We start from the raw sequence: 18,481 nt of genomic DNA, 5'->3' as shown, positions 1-18,481 counted from the left end.
GTTAAGAGTATTTTGTAGGTCACTAAATTCTGAATAAATGTCTAGGAATAAACTGAGAATTAATTCTTTGTATTCATCAGTGATATGCTTTAATTCCTTCACTATAAGCTTTTTATCTTTGTTCATAAAACCTAACCAGAAAAACATATGATCTTGACCCTAGTATTCAGCATTACAAAAGCATAGTGTATCAAATAGCTATAGTAAGTAGTAGATAGGATGAAAAAATATAGTAATCTATAGTAATTGTTTTTCTTTTTGTTTTTCTTTTTGGGTCTCTTGGGAAACTATTTTTTAATATAGTACTACCCTTGTCTTCAGTGACACTTTCTCAAGGATTTTAAAGCAAATTATGCTAGAAGAAAGGGTGTGGAATTCAGAGAGCCAAATTTAATTCCTTGTTCATCCATCACAATTCTGTGATTTTTAGAAAGCCACTAAACCTCTAAATACTTTGATATTTCTCACGATGTGAAGATGAGTGAAATTGTCTCATATAGTGGCTGAAACCTTGAGACATGATAATTTTAGCCATGGAGAAACTCACCTGGCTAGAGTTAACACAGCTAAGAAATGGCAGAATCTAAACTGGAATTTACAGCATGCTGTCAGTCTTCGTGTTGTTCCATAACAATGAAAGAAAGATCTTTTTATAAGGATCATTATGATAATTTGGGGATGCAGATAAAGAAAGGCAACTTCGCTTTTCTACATTTCTTCTCTTTAAATTGCAAGGCCACTTTTTAAGGTGATGGTGTGGCAGGAGGAATTGATCTCTCAAAGGATTAAGCCTCTTCTTCAAAAGTAATGTAGACATTTTCCTGAGAAAGGAGAGCAAAAGATGGAAGAGAGATTTCATTTGAATGAAGCTGAGACTCCTTCAGACTTGCATATAAGTACACACACACACACACACACACACACACACACACTATAAAAGCTGTTTGACCAAAGACTTGACAAAGAAATAAAAGATTAATCTTTTAGCCCTAAATTAATGTTGCTAGTTTTCCCAAGGAAGGACAATATCCCAGAACAATCTATGTGCCTAGTGGTAGGTTTAAGTTAAGCTGTACCTTTTGCCCAATTGTTAGCTTGAATTTTGTAGGTAAATACTTTTTCTCCACCTCAGGAATTTTTACTTTTCATTTAAGGCTGAAGACACAACTTTGAATCGAACCTACTGTTTTTCTGCACATTGTTATTTCTTTGCACTGAGGAATGTACACTTTTTAATAAAAATGATCTAATAAAAGCCACCCTAGCAGTGATGCTTGCAAATGGCTCTTCCTAGACAGAGCCGGAACAGCTCTGGCTTCCTTGGGCCAGGATGGAGCTCCTCTTCCAGCCCTCACCATGGTTGGCCCAAGGGTGAGGAATCTGTTAGGTCAGGACTATATGGCCCAGCTCATCTACAGAGACGACAACGCAGGTATTTCTCAGAATACTCTTCCATGTTTATATATTCAGGAGGTTTTCTTGAATTTTTAAACATTCAGCCCCAAATAAGACCCGCATAGCATTGTACTTTAGAAATTTTATGAATTTTTGTTCTCTAAAAAATTTTTTAAAAGATCTGGCAATCTTAGTAATTGAAAAAAAAAATCCCATTAAATGTAGGATCCATTGATTTTAAAACTATATCCAGAAATTAATGGTTATTCTTTAAAAAATCATGTTTATTACCTGCCCAGAGAAGTTTGTTACTTGATACATGTAACTGTAAATTATTGACATCTGTTTATTCATTTTTTTTCTTTCAATAACAAATTCTTGAGCTTTTATTCTACATCGGGCCAATGAAATTATAGTGGTCCCTGCCTTGATGTTGACGATACTTCATAAGAGGAGTCAAATCAGTAACTTATAAGTCTTAATAGAGTTTAGTGTGAAGGCTTCTGGGAAAGTTTTGCTTCATCTGATACATAAGGATAATCAGGAACTGGTTAGCAGCTACCTTCCAGTCCACCCATGCCACCCCTTGCCTCATCACTGCTTCCTTGGCAGTGGGCATGTTAGTGTCTCTGTGTAGGAAGATAGGAAGGGAAGCTTTGCTAGGCTTTGAAAGCAGGATGTCTATGTGGCTGATGAGTGTTTTGGAAAACCACTCAGGCTGTAGTGTGAAGAGAGATTAGAGGAAACCAAAAGGAGGGACCAAGATGTTTCTGGAGAAAAATAAGGAGGAAGATGGTTGGATGAAGACGATTGGTAGTAGCACTGGGAGTGGAAAACATTGGATGTTCTGGCTGGATACCCATGAGATAGAATGAGCAGGATTTGAGGATCAGTTATCCATCAAGAAAGGAGAGAGAGCTGTGGTTTTTCAGTAGGCATGCAGGGCTTGGAGTATACCTATCAGATGATCTTACTTGAGCAACCATCAGAAACTTACGTGTATAGGTGGTGTAGGAGTGACTTTTCTTCATTTTTTTAATGCATAAACAACATGAGTTAAAACATTTAAAAGAGCTCAAATTGATTATTTAATCCAACTATACGAATCTCCTCTGTAGATTGGGAAGGGCACAAAGGTTTAAATAGCTCATGCTGTCTAATGTGAAAATCAGGATAGCACACTATAATATATAAAGGGAGGGTCCAAGGTGACCATACACCCCAGTTTGAGTGGGACAATCCCAGGTTACCTCTGTCGTTCCCATGTAATTATGAAAAGTGTCCCCTTTCACTTTCAGGTGTCCTAGTTTTGATGATAAAACTATGGTCATACCACTTAAAGGCCATGTTTAGTGTTGATTAGACCATCTTTTGCTAGCAAAGCTCAGAGAAAGATGGGTATGGCAGAAAGGATCTAGAAAGACCCATGGACCTGAATTCTGGCTCCAGCTCAGTCACCACATTTGGGGGCCTTAGGTGATTCATTTCACTCCCGTCAACCTCCATTTTTTCTTAAGGAATGAGATGTTATTTGCTTGTTTACAGGGTTTAGGATTTTGTTTTCATCAACATTTTAGTTTAACATGTTTTGAGAGCTCTAATGCAAGGCATCATTATCTGCTCATATTTCCCACGGTCCTTCATCATAAGGCACAAGGAAGTTTTCTGACTAAAACATTATTTTTCCCTTTTCCCTTCCTTATTTCAAGCCACCTCTTGTTGTAGACATATACTCCCTCTTACCTAGATCATATATGTTCTTTAAATTCAAAATTTGTAAAAATACATATGTAAATAATATAAATATCCAAACTATTGTTCTTTCTTTCTCCTTCAGGGGACCTTAAGAAACAACCTAAACTTCAGAATCAGCAGACCAGAGTTCTAGGCCTGGGGTGGCTGTTCATGTGTTTCTTCTGATCTACTTGTATTAAGTACAGATGCCCATGACCTCTCTCTCTCATTTCTGAATTTAGTCTTCCTCTTTCTGCCTTTGTTTCCACATGTGTCTAGTAGACCTAATAATGCCCATTCTACTTAGAAAAAAAAGTGGTTCTGAAAGGTCGACTGTAAAGAATGGAGTTCTAGAAGGAAGAAAGAAGAGTTGTAAATATTTAGTGGGGAAAAAAAATAGCAAGAAGAAAGCGCAGAGTCAGGAATGAATAACACATGGGTATTGGTTTTTTTTTGGGGGGGCATGTAATTTATCATCCAACCAGGGACACTTTTCAGAGTAAAAGGGAGTGCTCTTTACAGAGCAGTCTTATAAATCAGGCTATCCCAGGCAAAGGGGAGCCATGCTGGCACAGTTATTGGGCATGGCATCAAGTTTGTTTTGCCTGAGGTAAAACAAGAAGACCTACAATGAATGTTTCACTCTGTGCCAGGTGTGGTAGAAAGTGCTTTCTATACTTTCACTCATTTACTCTTCCTGGGAGTTCAGATAGAGTAGACAGTGCTGTTGTCTTCATTTTGCAGTTGAGGAAATCTGAATCTTAGGAGGTTAGGACTTTGCTCAGGGTCTTGCAGTAGTAAGTATGAGCTAGACCTCAGCCCAGGCTGCTGGCCTCTCAGGCCACCTTCTAGGTAGCCACACAGTAGTAACAGATTTTTTTTTTTTTCCTGATTGTGTACTGGTGTATCTATTTCCTAATTAGATTTCCTTCAGATTATTTCCACCTCATTCTTTGACTTCATTTGGGTTTATAAACTAATAATCTTTATTATAACAGAATAATGCTGGACTTTAGTCAGACATCTAGCAATATATTTTCTGTGGTTTTTCTTTTTATAGTGTATTACATATCTCACCAAGAATGTAATGCCAACATTAGTATAAATCAAAAGAAATTTGCCAGATCTGGCCATCTGAAACTGTTTTTTTTCCCTCCTCTTATTATTTCTGGTTCTTATATGTATATAGTTCTTTTGTTTGTTTGTTTTTTTCCTTCCAATGAGCACTGTCATACTGGGGCTATTTCAAAAGAGCCTGCAACAGCTCTTCTTTGAAATCCATAACTTATTTTAGCTTGGGTGATCAAAGCAAGTGACTGGAAATGAGCATAGAACAGATAATAAATAACTGGACTGTTCTGATAGTTAGTTTTGAGTTTTAAGCCATCAAAGTGATATTTCCCTCAGATTAAATTAGCTTTTATTCATCAATCCTACATACATGCAGAACTGGACAGCATATTATCAAAGTTGGGCAGTTTTATCTATGAACTTCATATTTCCAGAACCTGCTAAGCCTTGATAATGTAAGCATGTCAGTCTGAGTGGTTCATCTTGATTACTCCTTCAAGAATTAGTTGGAACCATTCTCAGTGAAACTTGTGCACTATGGCCCAAACTGTGGAAATGCCACCTGAGTGGACTCTCTAGAATGCAGCTACCACACAGTTACTCCACAGGGCTCTCAAAGCATGGCCCTTAAAATCTGATCAGATCAGCTGATCCCCAGAAGAATTTAGAGCTCCCAGAGCATGAGCAGTGACCCTGTGGTAAAATAAGAATTTGTTTGTTTGTTTCATTTATTAAAAGGCCAACTGTTTGACTCTCTAGATGTTCATGGTACAGTGAATGGAGCACTGGGCCTGGAATGATCTTGAGTGGTTAGCCTCTTGGAGCTTTGGTTTCCTCATCTGTAAAACTGGGGTAATATTTATGTGACTCACTTTGCAAGGTGGTTAAGAAGTGCAAATAAGATAAGTAAAAGTATCTTATATATACACATTGCTGATTGCTTACAAATGAGCAATGTGTATATATAAGATTTAAAAAAATGATGAAGAAGCTGTTTTAACAGGAAGGGCGAAGAAGGAATTTGGATAGTAACCTTGAGATTGGAAAGGACCATGGAAACAAGGTATATGGGGTTTGGCATCGAGGGGTTGTAGGAACTAAAGAAAGAGGTATGTCCAGTAATATGACAAAATCTTGGGCCTTAGTGTTGCCAGTGACTGAAATGGACCATGCCAGAGAGCCAGGTTTAGGGAATACCAACTTGGTTGACTAAGGAGCATCCTTGTGGAGCTACAGAACAAGCAGTTTGAAGTAAGAGGCTGCAGCTCAGGAAGGAAATGAGGGCTGCAGAAACAGGTTTGAGAATCATTTTCTTACAGCTGATAGTTAAAACCACAAAATCTGTCAAGGGAGAGTGTGGGAAGCGAAGGATATTTTCTATATGCCAGCTTCCCCCTTGCCAAATATTTAGAGGGAATGGACAAACAGAAGTGGAACAAATTATACAATAAGAATCAGAATTTTAGTATCTTGGAAGCCAGAGTTAGAGGAAATCTCAACAAAGAGACTTTAAAAAGAAGGGATGAGGAAATGATCAGTAGCAGTGACTCTTCAGGAAATCTGAGGACAGTAAGGAAGGAGAAAAGGTAATTGGTCATTAATGAAGTGTAAGGGGAAGTAAACTAATGTTCTCTCTGTGTAGTTGTCAGTGCCTGTGGAGGGAGGCACACCACTACAAGCTTTCTAATTCTAAATGTTGTACTGTGTAAGGATCGTATGTAGTTTCATTTTATTCCAGCCAGTGCCAAAAGGAGGAAGCAGTGTTAGTTCTTGCCATTTATTCAAGATCTACCGAACATCAGGCATTGTACTTAGCACTGACATAATCCTGAATAACCCTGCAGTTATATTCCTCCTTTATATAGGTACTGTCTCTCTAAGAGGTTAAGTAACTTGCTGTCATTCTAAAGCCACTAAGCAATGTAGTTGGAAGTGAAACCCAATGAGGCTGGCTCTGAAGACACTCAAAATTGGAAGCCATTGCCATTACACACCATGGTACCTTGTCCTTTGGTGCTCTGACTTCCTGGTCACACCTCTGTCCACTTTGAGGAGTTCAGCACCCTTCTAACCATGTTCCCACCAAAACAAGCTCCAAGAAAGGTCTGAAATTGACAGTATGTGACATTTTAGAAAGTATTTGGTTTGCAGTCTAAACACTACAATCAAACCTTGGCTATGTAATTTCATATCTGCGTGATTTTTAGGCAAGTCATTTACTCAAAAGTTATTTATTCTTTTAACTTCAGTTTCTCAAGATGCAAAATGTATTTGAAAGTGGTTTTAAATCATCGAGTGCAATGAAAATGTAGATGTGATCTTTAGTGTGAATTTAAGTTAATATGTTACTTTCTATAGAGTTCTTATCATTTGGGGAATTTAAATTATAAACTTCTACTTAATTCACTGAATATCCTTTGCATATGAGGGTTTTCTGGAGTATTATAGGTGTTAAGTCCTGGAGAAACTCAGGAGGTAGTCTTTTGTTTCTTGGAAAAAAAAATTCCAACAGTAAGTACCAGGAAAGATATTTTGCTGGTAGAGCAGAAATACCATTTTCTGTATATCTAAAATAACAAGATGAAAGAAATAATTTTGTTCCTAGGGATGAAGAGAATTGGTGATACGAAACAAAGTATCAATAATCTTTGAAATGCAGCTTTGGCGTTTGAAAGCTTCAATCCATCATTTTGGTTTCCATCTGTAGTACATTTAGCAAAGGGGAGCATTGTGTTCAGCCTCATATTCTTCTCTGAGTCATAGCCTAACTTTGGTCAATGGACTGATTCCCAATTTCCAGATAGAGAATAAAATATGTTTTATGTCCAAAAGAGAATATATTGTCACAAATAAGTGAAGATTATAAAGTGTCATGAGCTTTGGGAATGAAATTTGCTATGAAATGGTTTTCTTGGGCCTTCTATACTATTGTGATTACTCAGTCACAAGCGTCATTCTTTCAGGGACTAAAAAGGAAGCTCATTTTAAAAAGTAATAAAATAGATAACAAACAAATAAACAGAGCAAGTATCAGGAAATACTAGCCTGAATATGAAAAGCATAAATTGAAAAATGTAAAGTTAGATTAAACCATTGGGCACCTTTAACCCCGTCCTTGCAGGTATACATGGGGTATTATACACAATTTGTGGTTTCAACCTTTGTGAACAGCAGAAAGCTTAGAAACTTAACATTCTGATTAGAGTACTTACAAGATCCTGCACATTCCATTGTTCCTAGAAGTGTGACTGTTAAGGGGCTGAGTGTCTCCGGTCAATCATCAGTCTTACAGGTATAGATAGCCAATAAGAAATTCAGTAGACCCATCCAAAAGAAATATATTAATAGAAATTGCTTTGTCTGTTTTCATAGTAAGCTTTTAAAAAGGAGTGTGCACTTTGGAGTTATTTGTGAGTTGGGTACTTGGGCTAAGATTTTCTACATATTCATTGCAATACAATGTTAAAAGCAATAAAAAATATGTACCAGGTCCCCACCAGGTCATTTGAATTGCTATATGCTGTACCTTCCTAGAGCTGAAGGTTGTTTTGTCCCAGTGATAGGTGGTTGATGAATAGAATCAAGCAACTTGGGAATGGGACTAGAGATAAAACTAGCGAGAGCCCTTGATCTCAGAACTCAGAACTCAGCCATGCTTGGCAAGAAGGCTCAATTCCCAGCAGCTTTACGATCTGTTTGGCATAATTGCACTTTTTTATTTTTAAAATTGTTCCCATCTTTGAAAACACTTTAAAAAATAAAGAAGTCTCCATTCTGTCTCCTATTTCCACTTCCCAACACATGCATCTGTAATTACCTGATTTGGTCTGTGTGTTTAATCATCTTAAATTGAGAAGGTTGCCTAAATTAGATTTCAATCTGAAGGCAGCATTGCATACTGGGAAGTTACCACTGTGGTGTCTGCCAAAATGTTCCTCTGCCAGAGAAAGAATAGGACTCACACCAGGGTATTTCCTAAAGCCACTTGACTCAGATTACATATTTAATTTTCTTAAAATATTATTTTGGATCTCAGTCTCTGTTCTCTAATTGGGATTTTCTCATGTAATCTAGTCATTTCACTTATTTGCTGAGTTTGTTCCAGGATCCAGCTGGCATTATTCTAAATGGCTAAACCTTAAGGAAGTAAACTTCACTCTGAGTGCCATGTTATACCTCACTATGAAGAATGGGCCAGACCTACATTTGTTCACATCTTTGTGAGGTCATTTGTATATACAATGCAACTGAATTAAATTTGAGAGAGAAGAGCTTCTAGTTATGGCAGTGAAGCCTCAGATCAGAAGTACACATCTTTTGAGTTATTTTCTCAGTTAAATTAAAATAGAAAAAAAACAATTGTTCTAGTACTGATTATTAAATTAAATTTTATTTTTATTTATGACATTAACAGATTTCCTCAGCTATGTTCACTTGAAATACCTCCCATTGACCAGATTTTGAGAGCTTAAGGGTTTTTGTTTGTTTGTTTGTTTGTTTCCCCTTTCTTGAGCCATAATTTCTGAATGGTAAAGAAATAAGAACATAGAGCTGAACTCCTTTAAAAGTTTTAAACCAGAATTCTTGGGTTTACAGGCTTCCAGTTCTGAGAACTCTAAGAGCCTCTTTATATTTTAGCAAAGTTAGGACGACTGCTAAAAATCCGTTTGCCTACTTTGCACAATGGTAAAGCTATACATATCTGGGTGATGGGCTGGCATTTCACCGCAATATTTTTAGTAGGCTCATGAGCCTTCCTTAAGCCACACAATCAGCATGCTGAAAGTCAAATGCAGGGAACACAATGGAGAGATTTTTAATATTCATTTATATCAGGGCTTTAAAAAGTGTAATTTAATTGTGACACAACCATCACACACATATAGTCAGCTGGATGGAGTTACCAGATTATAATCAGAAGTTTGTTTTGCAAGAGAATAATCAAAACCAAGGAAGATAAAGAATAAAAAAAATATATGTATTTGCACAAAGCTAAGATCACTTGATATAGCATTTCACAGTAAGGAACTACTTTACAATTAAAGTTGGCTTCCTGAGGTTCCACCTCCTCCTGGAAGGGCCTCTGAAGGCACTGTCATCTTTAGTCTCAATTCATCTCCCCTTCCTGCTCTAGGATCTATCCCATACATGTGATCTTCTGTCTCTAATATGTTGTGCTCTGATTCATGATGTATTTATTTCAAAGTTTATATCTCAGAGGCAACCTCCTTTGGGCTTTGCTCACCGCTTGGACTAGACATTGGCAGTGGGCTTGCTAGAGTCTAAGTTTTTAGTTCCCCTTTTCAGAGTGCCCAGAGTTGCTGAGGTGCACATGAGCTACAAAGGAACTCCATCAGCTAGAATGCATCGTGTGCAAATAAAATTCCTTATTATTTACCCAGTATTAGTATTTCTAGATTTTCAAAGCCAAATTTTGTATAGTCAGATTTATTCATTTTATACATATTTATTGAGCACATGCTATATATCAGGCACTGTTCTAGGTGCTTAAAGTATATCAGAGAATAAACAAACCAAAGACCCTACCCTCCAGGTGGTTGAAGTCAAGGGGATTATTTGAGTTCACATATTAGGTGCCCTGAATAACTAACAGATTGCACTAGGAAGAAAGAACTAAATGCATGGAGAGGTTAAAATATCTTGCCTCACTCTCTAGTTTGTGATGGAGCAGGGAATAGAATCTTCTATCTCCTTTATTATGTTTCTCTGATTCTAAGTTAGGGTTTTTGTAGTTCCTTTGTAATTTCTGTTAGTATCTAGAAGGAAGAAACTTCTGCCCAGATTGATATGTTTGTGTCTGACCACGGTGGTGTTAGAAGGGAAAAAATTTAGATATAACAAATGTTAGTATAGGTGAACAAAGAATTTAGACGTGAAGAGAACCAAACCTAAAAGGATTTTTATAGTAAAAACAGAAAGGAAAAAAAAAAAGCCAGTTTGTTAGATACCATAATAGTTGTTAGCAGAAAAGTTTGGGCAGTTATCACACTAAAACCTGCATCTTCTCTGTGTTTAGTGTTCACGCAGACACACACATACACCTGGATTTTTTTAATTTTTACTACACAGTTTTTGACAGTAAGGTGGCAGTACTGCCTAGGCCATCTTCAGCCTTTGGCCTGAACAATGTATTAATTGAGATCTCACTTTCTTCTGCCTTCTCCTTTAGAGTTGCTGGAATTGTGGTCGTAAAGCAAGTGAAACCTGCAGTGGCTGTAACACAGCCCGATACTGTGGCTCATTTTGCCAACACAAAGACTGGGAGAAGCACCACCACATCTGTGGACAGACGCTGCAGGCCCAGCAGCAAGGGGACACGCCTGCGGTCAGCTCTTCTGTCACGCCCAACAGTGGGGCTGGGAGCCCGATGGACACACCACCAGCAGCCACCCCGAGGTCTACTACTCCGGGGACCCCTTCTACCATAGAGACAACCCCTCGCTAGATGTGAACTCAGAACTGTCGGAGGAAAGACAGCACAACCAACATGAAATTAATTCCTCACCCTCAGATGCTCAGTTGTTTCTTTGTTTGTGTGTTTATAGATGAACTATCCTATTTCAGTACTTCAGCAAGAGATAACCTAACCGTATCTATCTTGAGGCGGTAGTAAAACAGAGGGCCAGTAACGGGTCATAATGACTTATTGTGGATAACAAAGATATCTTTTCCTTAAAGAACTGAAAAGAGAGCAGAGAATATAACATGAAATGATAGATTTGACCTCCTCCCTGTTATTTTCCAGTAGCTGGGATTTTAAACTAGATGACCTCATTAACCGATGCTTTACCAAACAGCAAACCAAGAGATTGCTAATTGCTGTTGAAAGCAAAATGCTAATATTAAAAGTCACAATGTTCCTGATATACAATAATGGAAAAAAAAAAAAGAGGAAATCCCTCAAGGGCATGACCATTGGCTACAGTAGTAGACATTTTAACAAGAAGATGAATGGCATCCATGGGTTGCTAACTGAACTTTGAAGACCCACTACAAATACGCAAATGTGTAGCATATTGGAAGGAGAAACAGATGTTTGGGATTTTTTTTCCTGTTTCTAAAAAGAAATAATATCCAGGTCAACAGAATGAAAAATGAAAGAATGTTTGCACTGGGATGTATGAATATAGTAGCAAGAAAAAAAATGCCATAATGCAAAGGCTCCTTTACACACACACACACACACACACACGCTCGCACTCACACACGCACGCACGCACACACACGTCTGTTAAGAGACTCAGCCTGCAGTTAATTAGCATTCTGGCAGCTCTGACATCAGCCAGCTGCCCTAAATAGCCCTTCAACGTTTCTTCATTTTTGTAAGGTTCCACAGAGTAAGACATTGGGTCTATTCCAGCTCATTCATTTTATATTGAAAAATAATTTTTAAAAAATGGTGGCTTCAGCTCCAGCCCCTTTCCAAATTTTTTCAATCCCACCCTGTTTGGATTTTTAATTAAAAACTAGTAGTTCTCTTGGTGTTAAAACACTTCTGTCCTTGTGAGGTTTCCAGTGGTGTTTTTCTTGTAAATGTGTTGGACAAATGTGAAGATGCATTGTAGTTTAACCATATGCCCACATTTAGTCTCTTTATTCCTAGTTGGTGAGAAACCTGTATCTTTCTATGCTGCTTTTATATCTGTATGTATTAATGATATTTCTCTAGTAGTTCAGAAAAAAAAAAAAAGAAAAAAAAGACTTTTTTGGTTGTCCTCAAGAAAAGAAGAAAAAAGTTATCTTTCGGAGCTGCTATTTCACTCTAAGATTTTTTTTCCCCCCTAAAAACCAGCATGCTTCATGGAATGCTAACATATTGGTGTTTTTGTAAGAGGGAATGTACATAAATGTATTTTGCACTGTCACAATGACTCCCTAGGCATGCTTTTTTTTTTTTACAAACTTCTTGAATATGCTAGAGCCATTTCACCAAGTTCAGCTGTAGCATAGAGTAGTAGTGGAATATTTCTTTTTTCTTTTTTTGGAAAAATCATTATTTGGGACTTTTTAAAAAAAGTAACAAGATATCCTACTTTTAAAAAAGACAGTGCATGCATAATCCTGTAAAGTTGTTTAAGTATTTCTAATTTTACAAAAAAAAAAAAAAGATAAATCATTAGAGCTCCAAATGCTGAGGTGTAGACTGACAGCTTTAACACTGCTGAATGCCAGGTTATACAGTATTCTTACAAAAAGGAAAGTCAGCCAAAGACTGATCTGATGGACCAAAATCAGAATTTTGCAAAGCACCAGAACTACTTTCCAAATGATCAGCAGGTTAAACATTTTCAGCAAGGTATAGTGTGAATTCATTAACCCTTCATTGTCCAGGGTCCAGACCAGACTTACTTGTTAGTTTTGAAAAATAGTAGCCCAGGAAGTGGTGGTGTGCTTTAGGGAAAGTCAGCAGAGCTGCAGGCTGTGTAGACAACCAAAGTTTTCGAGGCTGGGAAGACACTTCTCCACATACACACATCAGGCATTTATTTAAAAATCTAAAATTAACCATTAACTTTTTTTTGTTGTTTTAATGTAGCCCTTGGATACAGTTTTAAATGGCTTTTAAGTATCTGCACAGAGGCAATCATAAATCTGTTTGTTTTAAGTCTCATAGACCTAACATTTTTAGCATTTTCCCCTTGTGTTTTCATATCTAAGTTGGTTTTAATTTTGTTTGGGTACTGTTATGTTTCTCAAATGGCTTTTTAATTTAGAAAGTTCTGATGAGCAAATAAATACATCTATCTGCATGTTGGAAGTCCCTCTGCCAGCACACCTGCTTAAAGTGAAGAGAAAGCGCATAACCAGGCTCTGAATGGGTTATATTTTATCATGGTGCTCCCAGAATCCTTTGACCTCACTCTGCTTTCTAGTCTGCTTGTGACACTGGACAGTCCTTTCTTACAGAGCTATTATATGTTCTAGGCTACGAAGGGTTAAATAATCCCAAAAATGAGGTATGTCATACCCACACATCTTTATCTAGAAGCTGTGATGTATGTGAAACAGCACTGTTATTCTTAACACTAGTGTGTAAAATAAGGATTAGTACAGTATGTCTCATTACTTTTAATTCAGGGCACCCTGAGTGAAAACAAATACAAAAAAAAAAAAATCCCTAACTCTGAGCTCTATCTCTGATTCCTCTTCCTCTTTTCCCTCTTCCTCCTCTTCCTCTCCTCCTGTTTTGCTACATTCTCCTCAGTGGCAAAAAGTTTCACTCTACCTCTGACAGCATGTATATTGCACCAGTAGCTAACAAAAACTGGTCTAGTCAAACCAAATGGGCACAAAAGAACCAGGATACCAAAAGTTAAGCTCATACAGCTGCAAACCATATCACTTCTTGGTAACAATGCAGACCTCATAACCTAAAGAAGAAAAAGAAAAGAAAACTTTTGTTACTTTCCTTTTTTGCTTGTCACTTATGTACAGGCTATGTGAGAGTATAATTTGTAGCTATAACACATTTTAAAAAAACTTATCTTCATTGGATAGAACTGAATGGTGGTCGCTGATAGGAATAGGGCGTCCTCTATCTCTTATCTCTGTCTCTGACTCTTTTTCTTTTCTCTGTCATGAGACTGTGTGTGACAGGGCTACCTGTCTTTTAAATTTTTTTCCTAACTTTTTTTTTGTGTAGGTGCATGTCTTGGGGATTTAAAAATTTCAAGGCTGGTTTACTTATGCAAAGCATGCCTACGTCTGGAATACTAGGGAAAGAAAATGACTCCATGTCCGATTTCCTCAAGGGACAGAAAAAAATTGGAGACTGTTGAAATCCAGATTTGAAGTAATTTTTTAAAATATTATTTTGGGTTCTGCGACATTATTGTGAAAATTAAAGTCGTTGTGCAATACTTAATTCAGACATGTACCACAAGTTAATGGTAGACTAACACTGGGGGGGGGATCTAGGCATCATGCTTTTGTCAGCATACTCTTGAGCTTTTAAGTCTACTATGTCTGAACTGTGGTTTCTTGTTTATCCTTTTTTCCTTAGTTGGACTGTAATGTATGGTCTGTCAACCTGTGAATCTTTAAAGTATGATTCAGGTATTGTTGTATTCTTTACTGTGTAATAAAAAGTTAAAAAAAAAATCTGTATTCTCTTCCTCCCTTATCCTGTGTGTGCCAGTAGCCCTGGCCTGGGAGTCCATCCTCAGAGATGCTAAGTACATCTGTAGAGTTTATTCAGCTACAAAGTATGTCTCTGTAACAGGAATTGGTTCATCTATGATTGGCGAATAGGGAATGATATCAGAAAAATGTAGAAGTCATGTTCGTTCAGGAGAGATGTTATCCAGGTAAGAGGAGCTAGAAGAGTGGTAGAATTACAGTCTTCCAGTGGAAAGGAGAGCTTATGCTGTTCTCCTTCAATTTAGCTGCTGCGTAGGCAGAGCAGCAGAGGCCTGTCCAGCCATGTTTTGATAAAATTAGAAATGAGCGCTTCCACTTCATCCCAACTGTATGAGGCTCTGGCTCTTCGGCTGCTCCATTCCCTCAGGTACAGACCCTCTGGTGCAGAGCTTACTTTCATCTGCCTTGTCCATCATCCTTTAATTAAAAGTTGCTAGCATTTTCACTCTTGTTTTTGTACATTGTTAAACATCCACTGTGACAATCTCCAACTTTGCAGGGAGGTCTAAATCACCCCCTCTGACACATATTTTTACATGCTCTAGTTATAAAATTGGTTAGAGTTTGAAGCCACACCCTTTTTCCTCCCATCCCCAACCACAGTGAAACCCTGTTACTTTTTATATGTAATTTTCATGACAAAGGATTTTGGTTTTGTTTTGTTTTTTGTTTTTTAGTAATGTATGTACTGCATTGTAGCAGAAATTCCTCCTCCCCCTGAATATTCCCAACTTTATGGGCCAAAAAAGTAGTTGCAAAAAACAGGAGGACAAAGCATGTGCAAAAACTTTTGTCTGGAGAGAGAGCATGATGGTGGAGGCTGGTTAAGTGAGAGGCTAGCTTGGGAACTTCTGTTCAGCTTCTTCCTTGTGCCAGCTGGGTCCCTGTCCTAAGGCCTTGCTTCTCTAACTTGTCTTCCTTAGAAATGTGGCTTTTCTCATATTTCTTACTCCAGGAACTTGGCAATACACACAAGGAAAAAAATACAAAACAAAATTTTAAATTAATAATTGACACCTCTCTACTCACACATCTCTGTTGTGATAATTAGGGTTGGATACTTAATTCGGTACTTAATGACTTATATTCATCAAAGACAGGCTACTATGTTGCCTAGCCTTTAAAGTGTTAATGTATCTTTTTTTTTCTCTTCAAAATGAAACAGGCCAGAAACTTGCAGACAAGAACAGAAATGAGACCCATTGAAGTAGTTCCCTTATAAGCAGTACTTGAAAACACCTCTGATGTTTTCATGCAAGTGGACATGTTAGACAAATGAGAAATGCTTTGTACTTTACATGAAAGATATGAGCAAAGTCTAGAGAATTCTAGGTAGTTGACACCATTTTTTAGAAGTGTTTATGATGTATTTGATAACACTATACAAGAATGTGTCTGCCATGAAAGAACATACAGCTATTTTTCTGAAATGGTGGGGAGAAAATGAATTAAGGGATACTGTTCTGTATAGGTGTTGATACTCTTACTCCAAGGTGAATAAATAAAGCTGTGTTTGTTCAAACCTGTCCTGGCCTGTTCTCACTCATACTGGAGAAACTGAGTCAGAGAAATACAGAAAATATTTTCTCCCATCCAACATTTTCATATAAACAGGGACATAGGGCCAAGGTAATTTGGTAATTTGCTTTTGGAATTTTCAGGTTCATATAATGTTTGTTGAAAGCACTTCGAGATTATACATGATAACTTCTTAACATCAAGACAATATAATTGTCTATTTTACTATTTTACTATAATAAAAATAATATTTGAATTGAGAGAAACTTCTGATGGGTAAGTAAAAGAATATATGCTTTTAGTTCTTAATACAAATGTTCTCGTGTTGAAGTTCTGTATTCCACTGTCAAGAGAGAGATAAATTAGCAGTGAGAATATAAGGCAGTGGGGAGAACACAGCTGCCTGGATGCCATGACAGTATCTACATAAATCAGTGGCAACTGGAACTCTTTTCAGTGCCTAAATGCAGGGCCAAGTACCCAGTTAGCACTCAATAAATATTAATTGTAAATACAACCTTGAGTCTGCAGCCAGAATAATGTGGTGCCAGTTTTTCCAGAAATGAACAAATTGGCTAGAGGTACAGAAAGTAAAGGAAATGATTTAACCAGCTGGAGTAATGTTTTGAAGAGAGAAAATTAAACCTGCAGCTTGATCAGACAGCGATAGAGTTGAGAGGCAGCTTGACCAGTGTTTACAGATATCAGAGTATATAAATGCCAAAGGTGTGAGGGAACTGTTCAATTCACAATTCGATGTGTTTACTATGGTTATTAGCAACAAACACAGTGAATTGTTACAATTTTCAGTTAATTTATTCATGTAGGGCGTCACTAACAAGGCATTAGAAAATCCTTTGAGATTTCAGACATCTAGCAACCCACACTGACAACTGGTATAGTCGGGACCTCCTGGTTTCACTTCTGAGCACATAGGGTTCTTCTGGTTCTGGATTCCCATCTCTACTTCCCTTTCTCATTGTCTTGCTCACTTCGAGTTTCTGTTCTCTCTTAAGGTCTCTCATTTCCTCTCCTATATCTACGAACAACAGACCTTTTTATATTTGGAACTATTTCCCTTCTTTTATCTTAATACTTTATCAGATCGTACCTGCCTTCTTAAAATTCCATGAAAGCCCTTCTGTGGAGCTTATTCTAAACTGAGAGCAAGAGACTTGCTTACTCTTGTTCTCTCAGAACCAAAGTCTAGGCAACATGTTTCCTAGATGCCAGTGAGTCTGCCAATAACTTGCTGCCCCTGAGTTGCTCCAACAGTGCAGCAATATCTAAAATCTAGAAGATACCATTCCAGAGCTATTTCTGACCCAGAAAAAAGCTCACATAAGCATTCAATACTGTGATTGAAAATTCCATCCATCTTTCCTCAAGCATGTCAGTATAACCTGCCAAGCCACATAAGAGGGATTGTTGATGATAATATAGACACTGAAGGTAGGAAAATAGAGAAAGTTTCACATAAATGTTATGTGACAGGAGCTGAAAATGGCCAAAAGTTGACCATGATAATAGTTCAAATACTGGGTCCAGCAAATTAGTAGTATATACTTCCTTCAATATGCAGTCATTTCTCAATTATTTGGAGATTATCTCCTCTTTCTAGGGGGTTCTTGCTTTCCATTTACCTTTGCAGTTATCATTTTCACTATTTAAATGATTCCTCAGATCAACACAACTTTGAGTCATGAGCTTTCTGGACTTGGGAAGAGTTTTGTTTTTTTTTTTATTTTTTATTTTATTTTTGTTTTCTTAAAAACTAGTAAAACAAATGGACAACAACAAAATAAATATCCAACAACAACTACAACTTCAGAATTAGGGAAAATTGGATGTCAATTAGTGCTTCCCAAATGCTATTCTACTTAGTTGCTTCAAAATAATCTGGTCTGCCAATTAAAAATAGATTTCTGGGCCCCACTGCTGACCTACAGAATCAAAATCTTTAGGGAGACACTTGTGAATAAAATAAATCTGTTTTGCTGGAGCTTATATTCTTATGGAAGAGAAAAATAAACAAATAATTAGATAAATATTTAGTTACTGATAAGGGCTAGGAAAAAAACAAACAAACATAAAACAGGATAGAGGAATAAGCAGTGATGGGCTTGAGGGTGACATTGTTAATTTGGATGGCCCAGAAAGGTCACTCCCAAGGAAGTTATAAACTCTGGATATGGAGTGAGCCACATAAATATCTGGGGAAGAGCATACCAGTCAGAGGGAATATGTGTGAAGGTTTCTAAATGGGGAGTAGCTGGAGGGTTTGAGGAAATGTTAATGATGGCATGCATAAGAAAGAGGATGGTTAAGCTGAAGTCAATTTAACCATGAAGCAGTTTCCTTTTTTCCTTACTGGCCATGTGAGACATTTTTATTTCTTTCTAAGCAACATATACATCCATATTAAGGGACCACTGATGATAGTGAAGCCATGGTGAGCCTTGTGCTTACTAGAGAACTAAACCTATCTGAGTTAAGGTTTGGAGAGGGCAAGTCTTCATCATAGAGCAGGGGGCAGAGGCTGCAAAGATTTCAAAATCAGTTTGGTTCATAACTCATTTATTGGGAACCCTGCACTCGCTTC

General features: G+C 37.4%; 1 protein-coding gene across 3 annotated transcripts in view; it reads left to right on the top strand.

Moving 5' to 3' along the window:
- The window catches only part of RUNX1T1 (RUNX1 partner transcriptional co-repressor 1), a 139,001-nt gene extending 125,665 nt beyond the window's left edge, over window positions 1-13,336 (top strand). For all 3 annotated transcript variants that reach the window (XM_039877101.1, XM_039877102.1, XM_039877103.1), the window contains exon 11: window positions 10,391-13,336. In XM_039877101.1, the coding sequence (XP_039733035.1) occupies window positions 10,391-10,666 (276 nt within the window). In that variant the 3' untranslated portion in view covers window positions 10,667-13,336. The remainder of the gene's footprint in view (window positions 1-10,390) is intronic.
- Window positions 13,337-18,481: the final 5,145 nt, after the last annotated feature.

This window comes from Pteropus medius, unplaced genomic scaffold (assembly GCF_902729225.1).
Source record: "Pteropus medius unplaced genomic scaffold, Ma_sr-lr_union100, whole genome shotgun sequence".
Taxonomy (NCBI): domain Eukaryota; kingdom Metazoa; phylum Chordata; class Mammalia; order Chiroptera; family Pteropodidae; genus Pteropus; species Pteropus medius.
The sequence above is the reverse complement of the archived record's forward strand: the minus strand, read 5'-3'. Positions and strand labels throughout refer to the sequence as shown.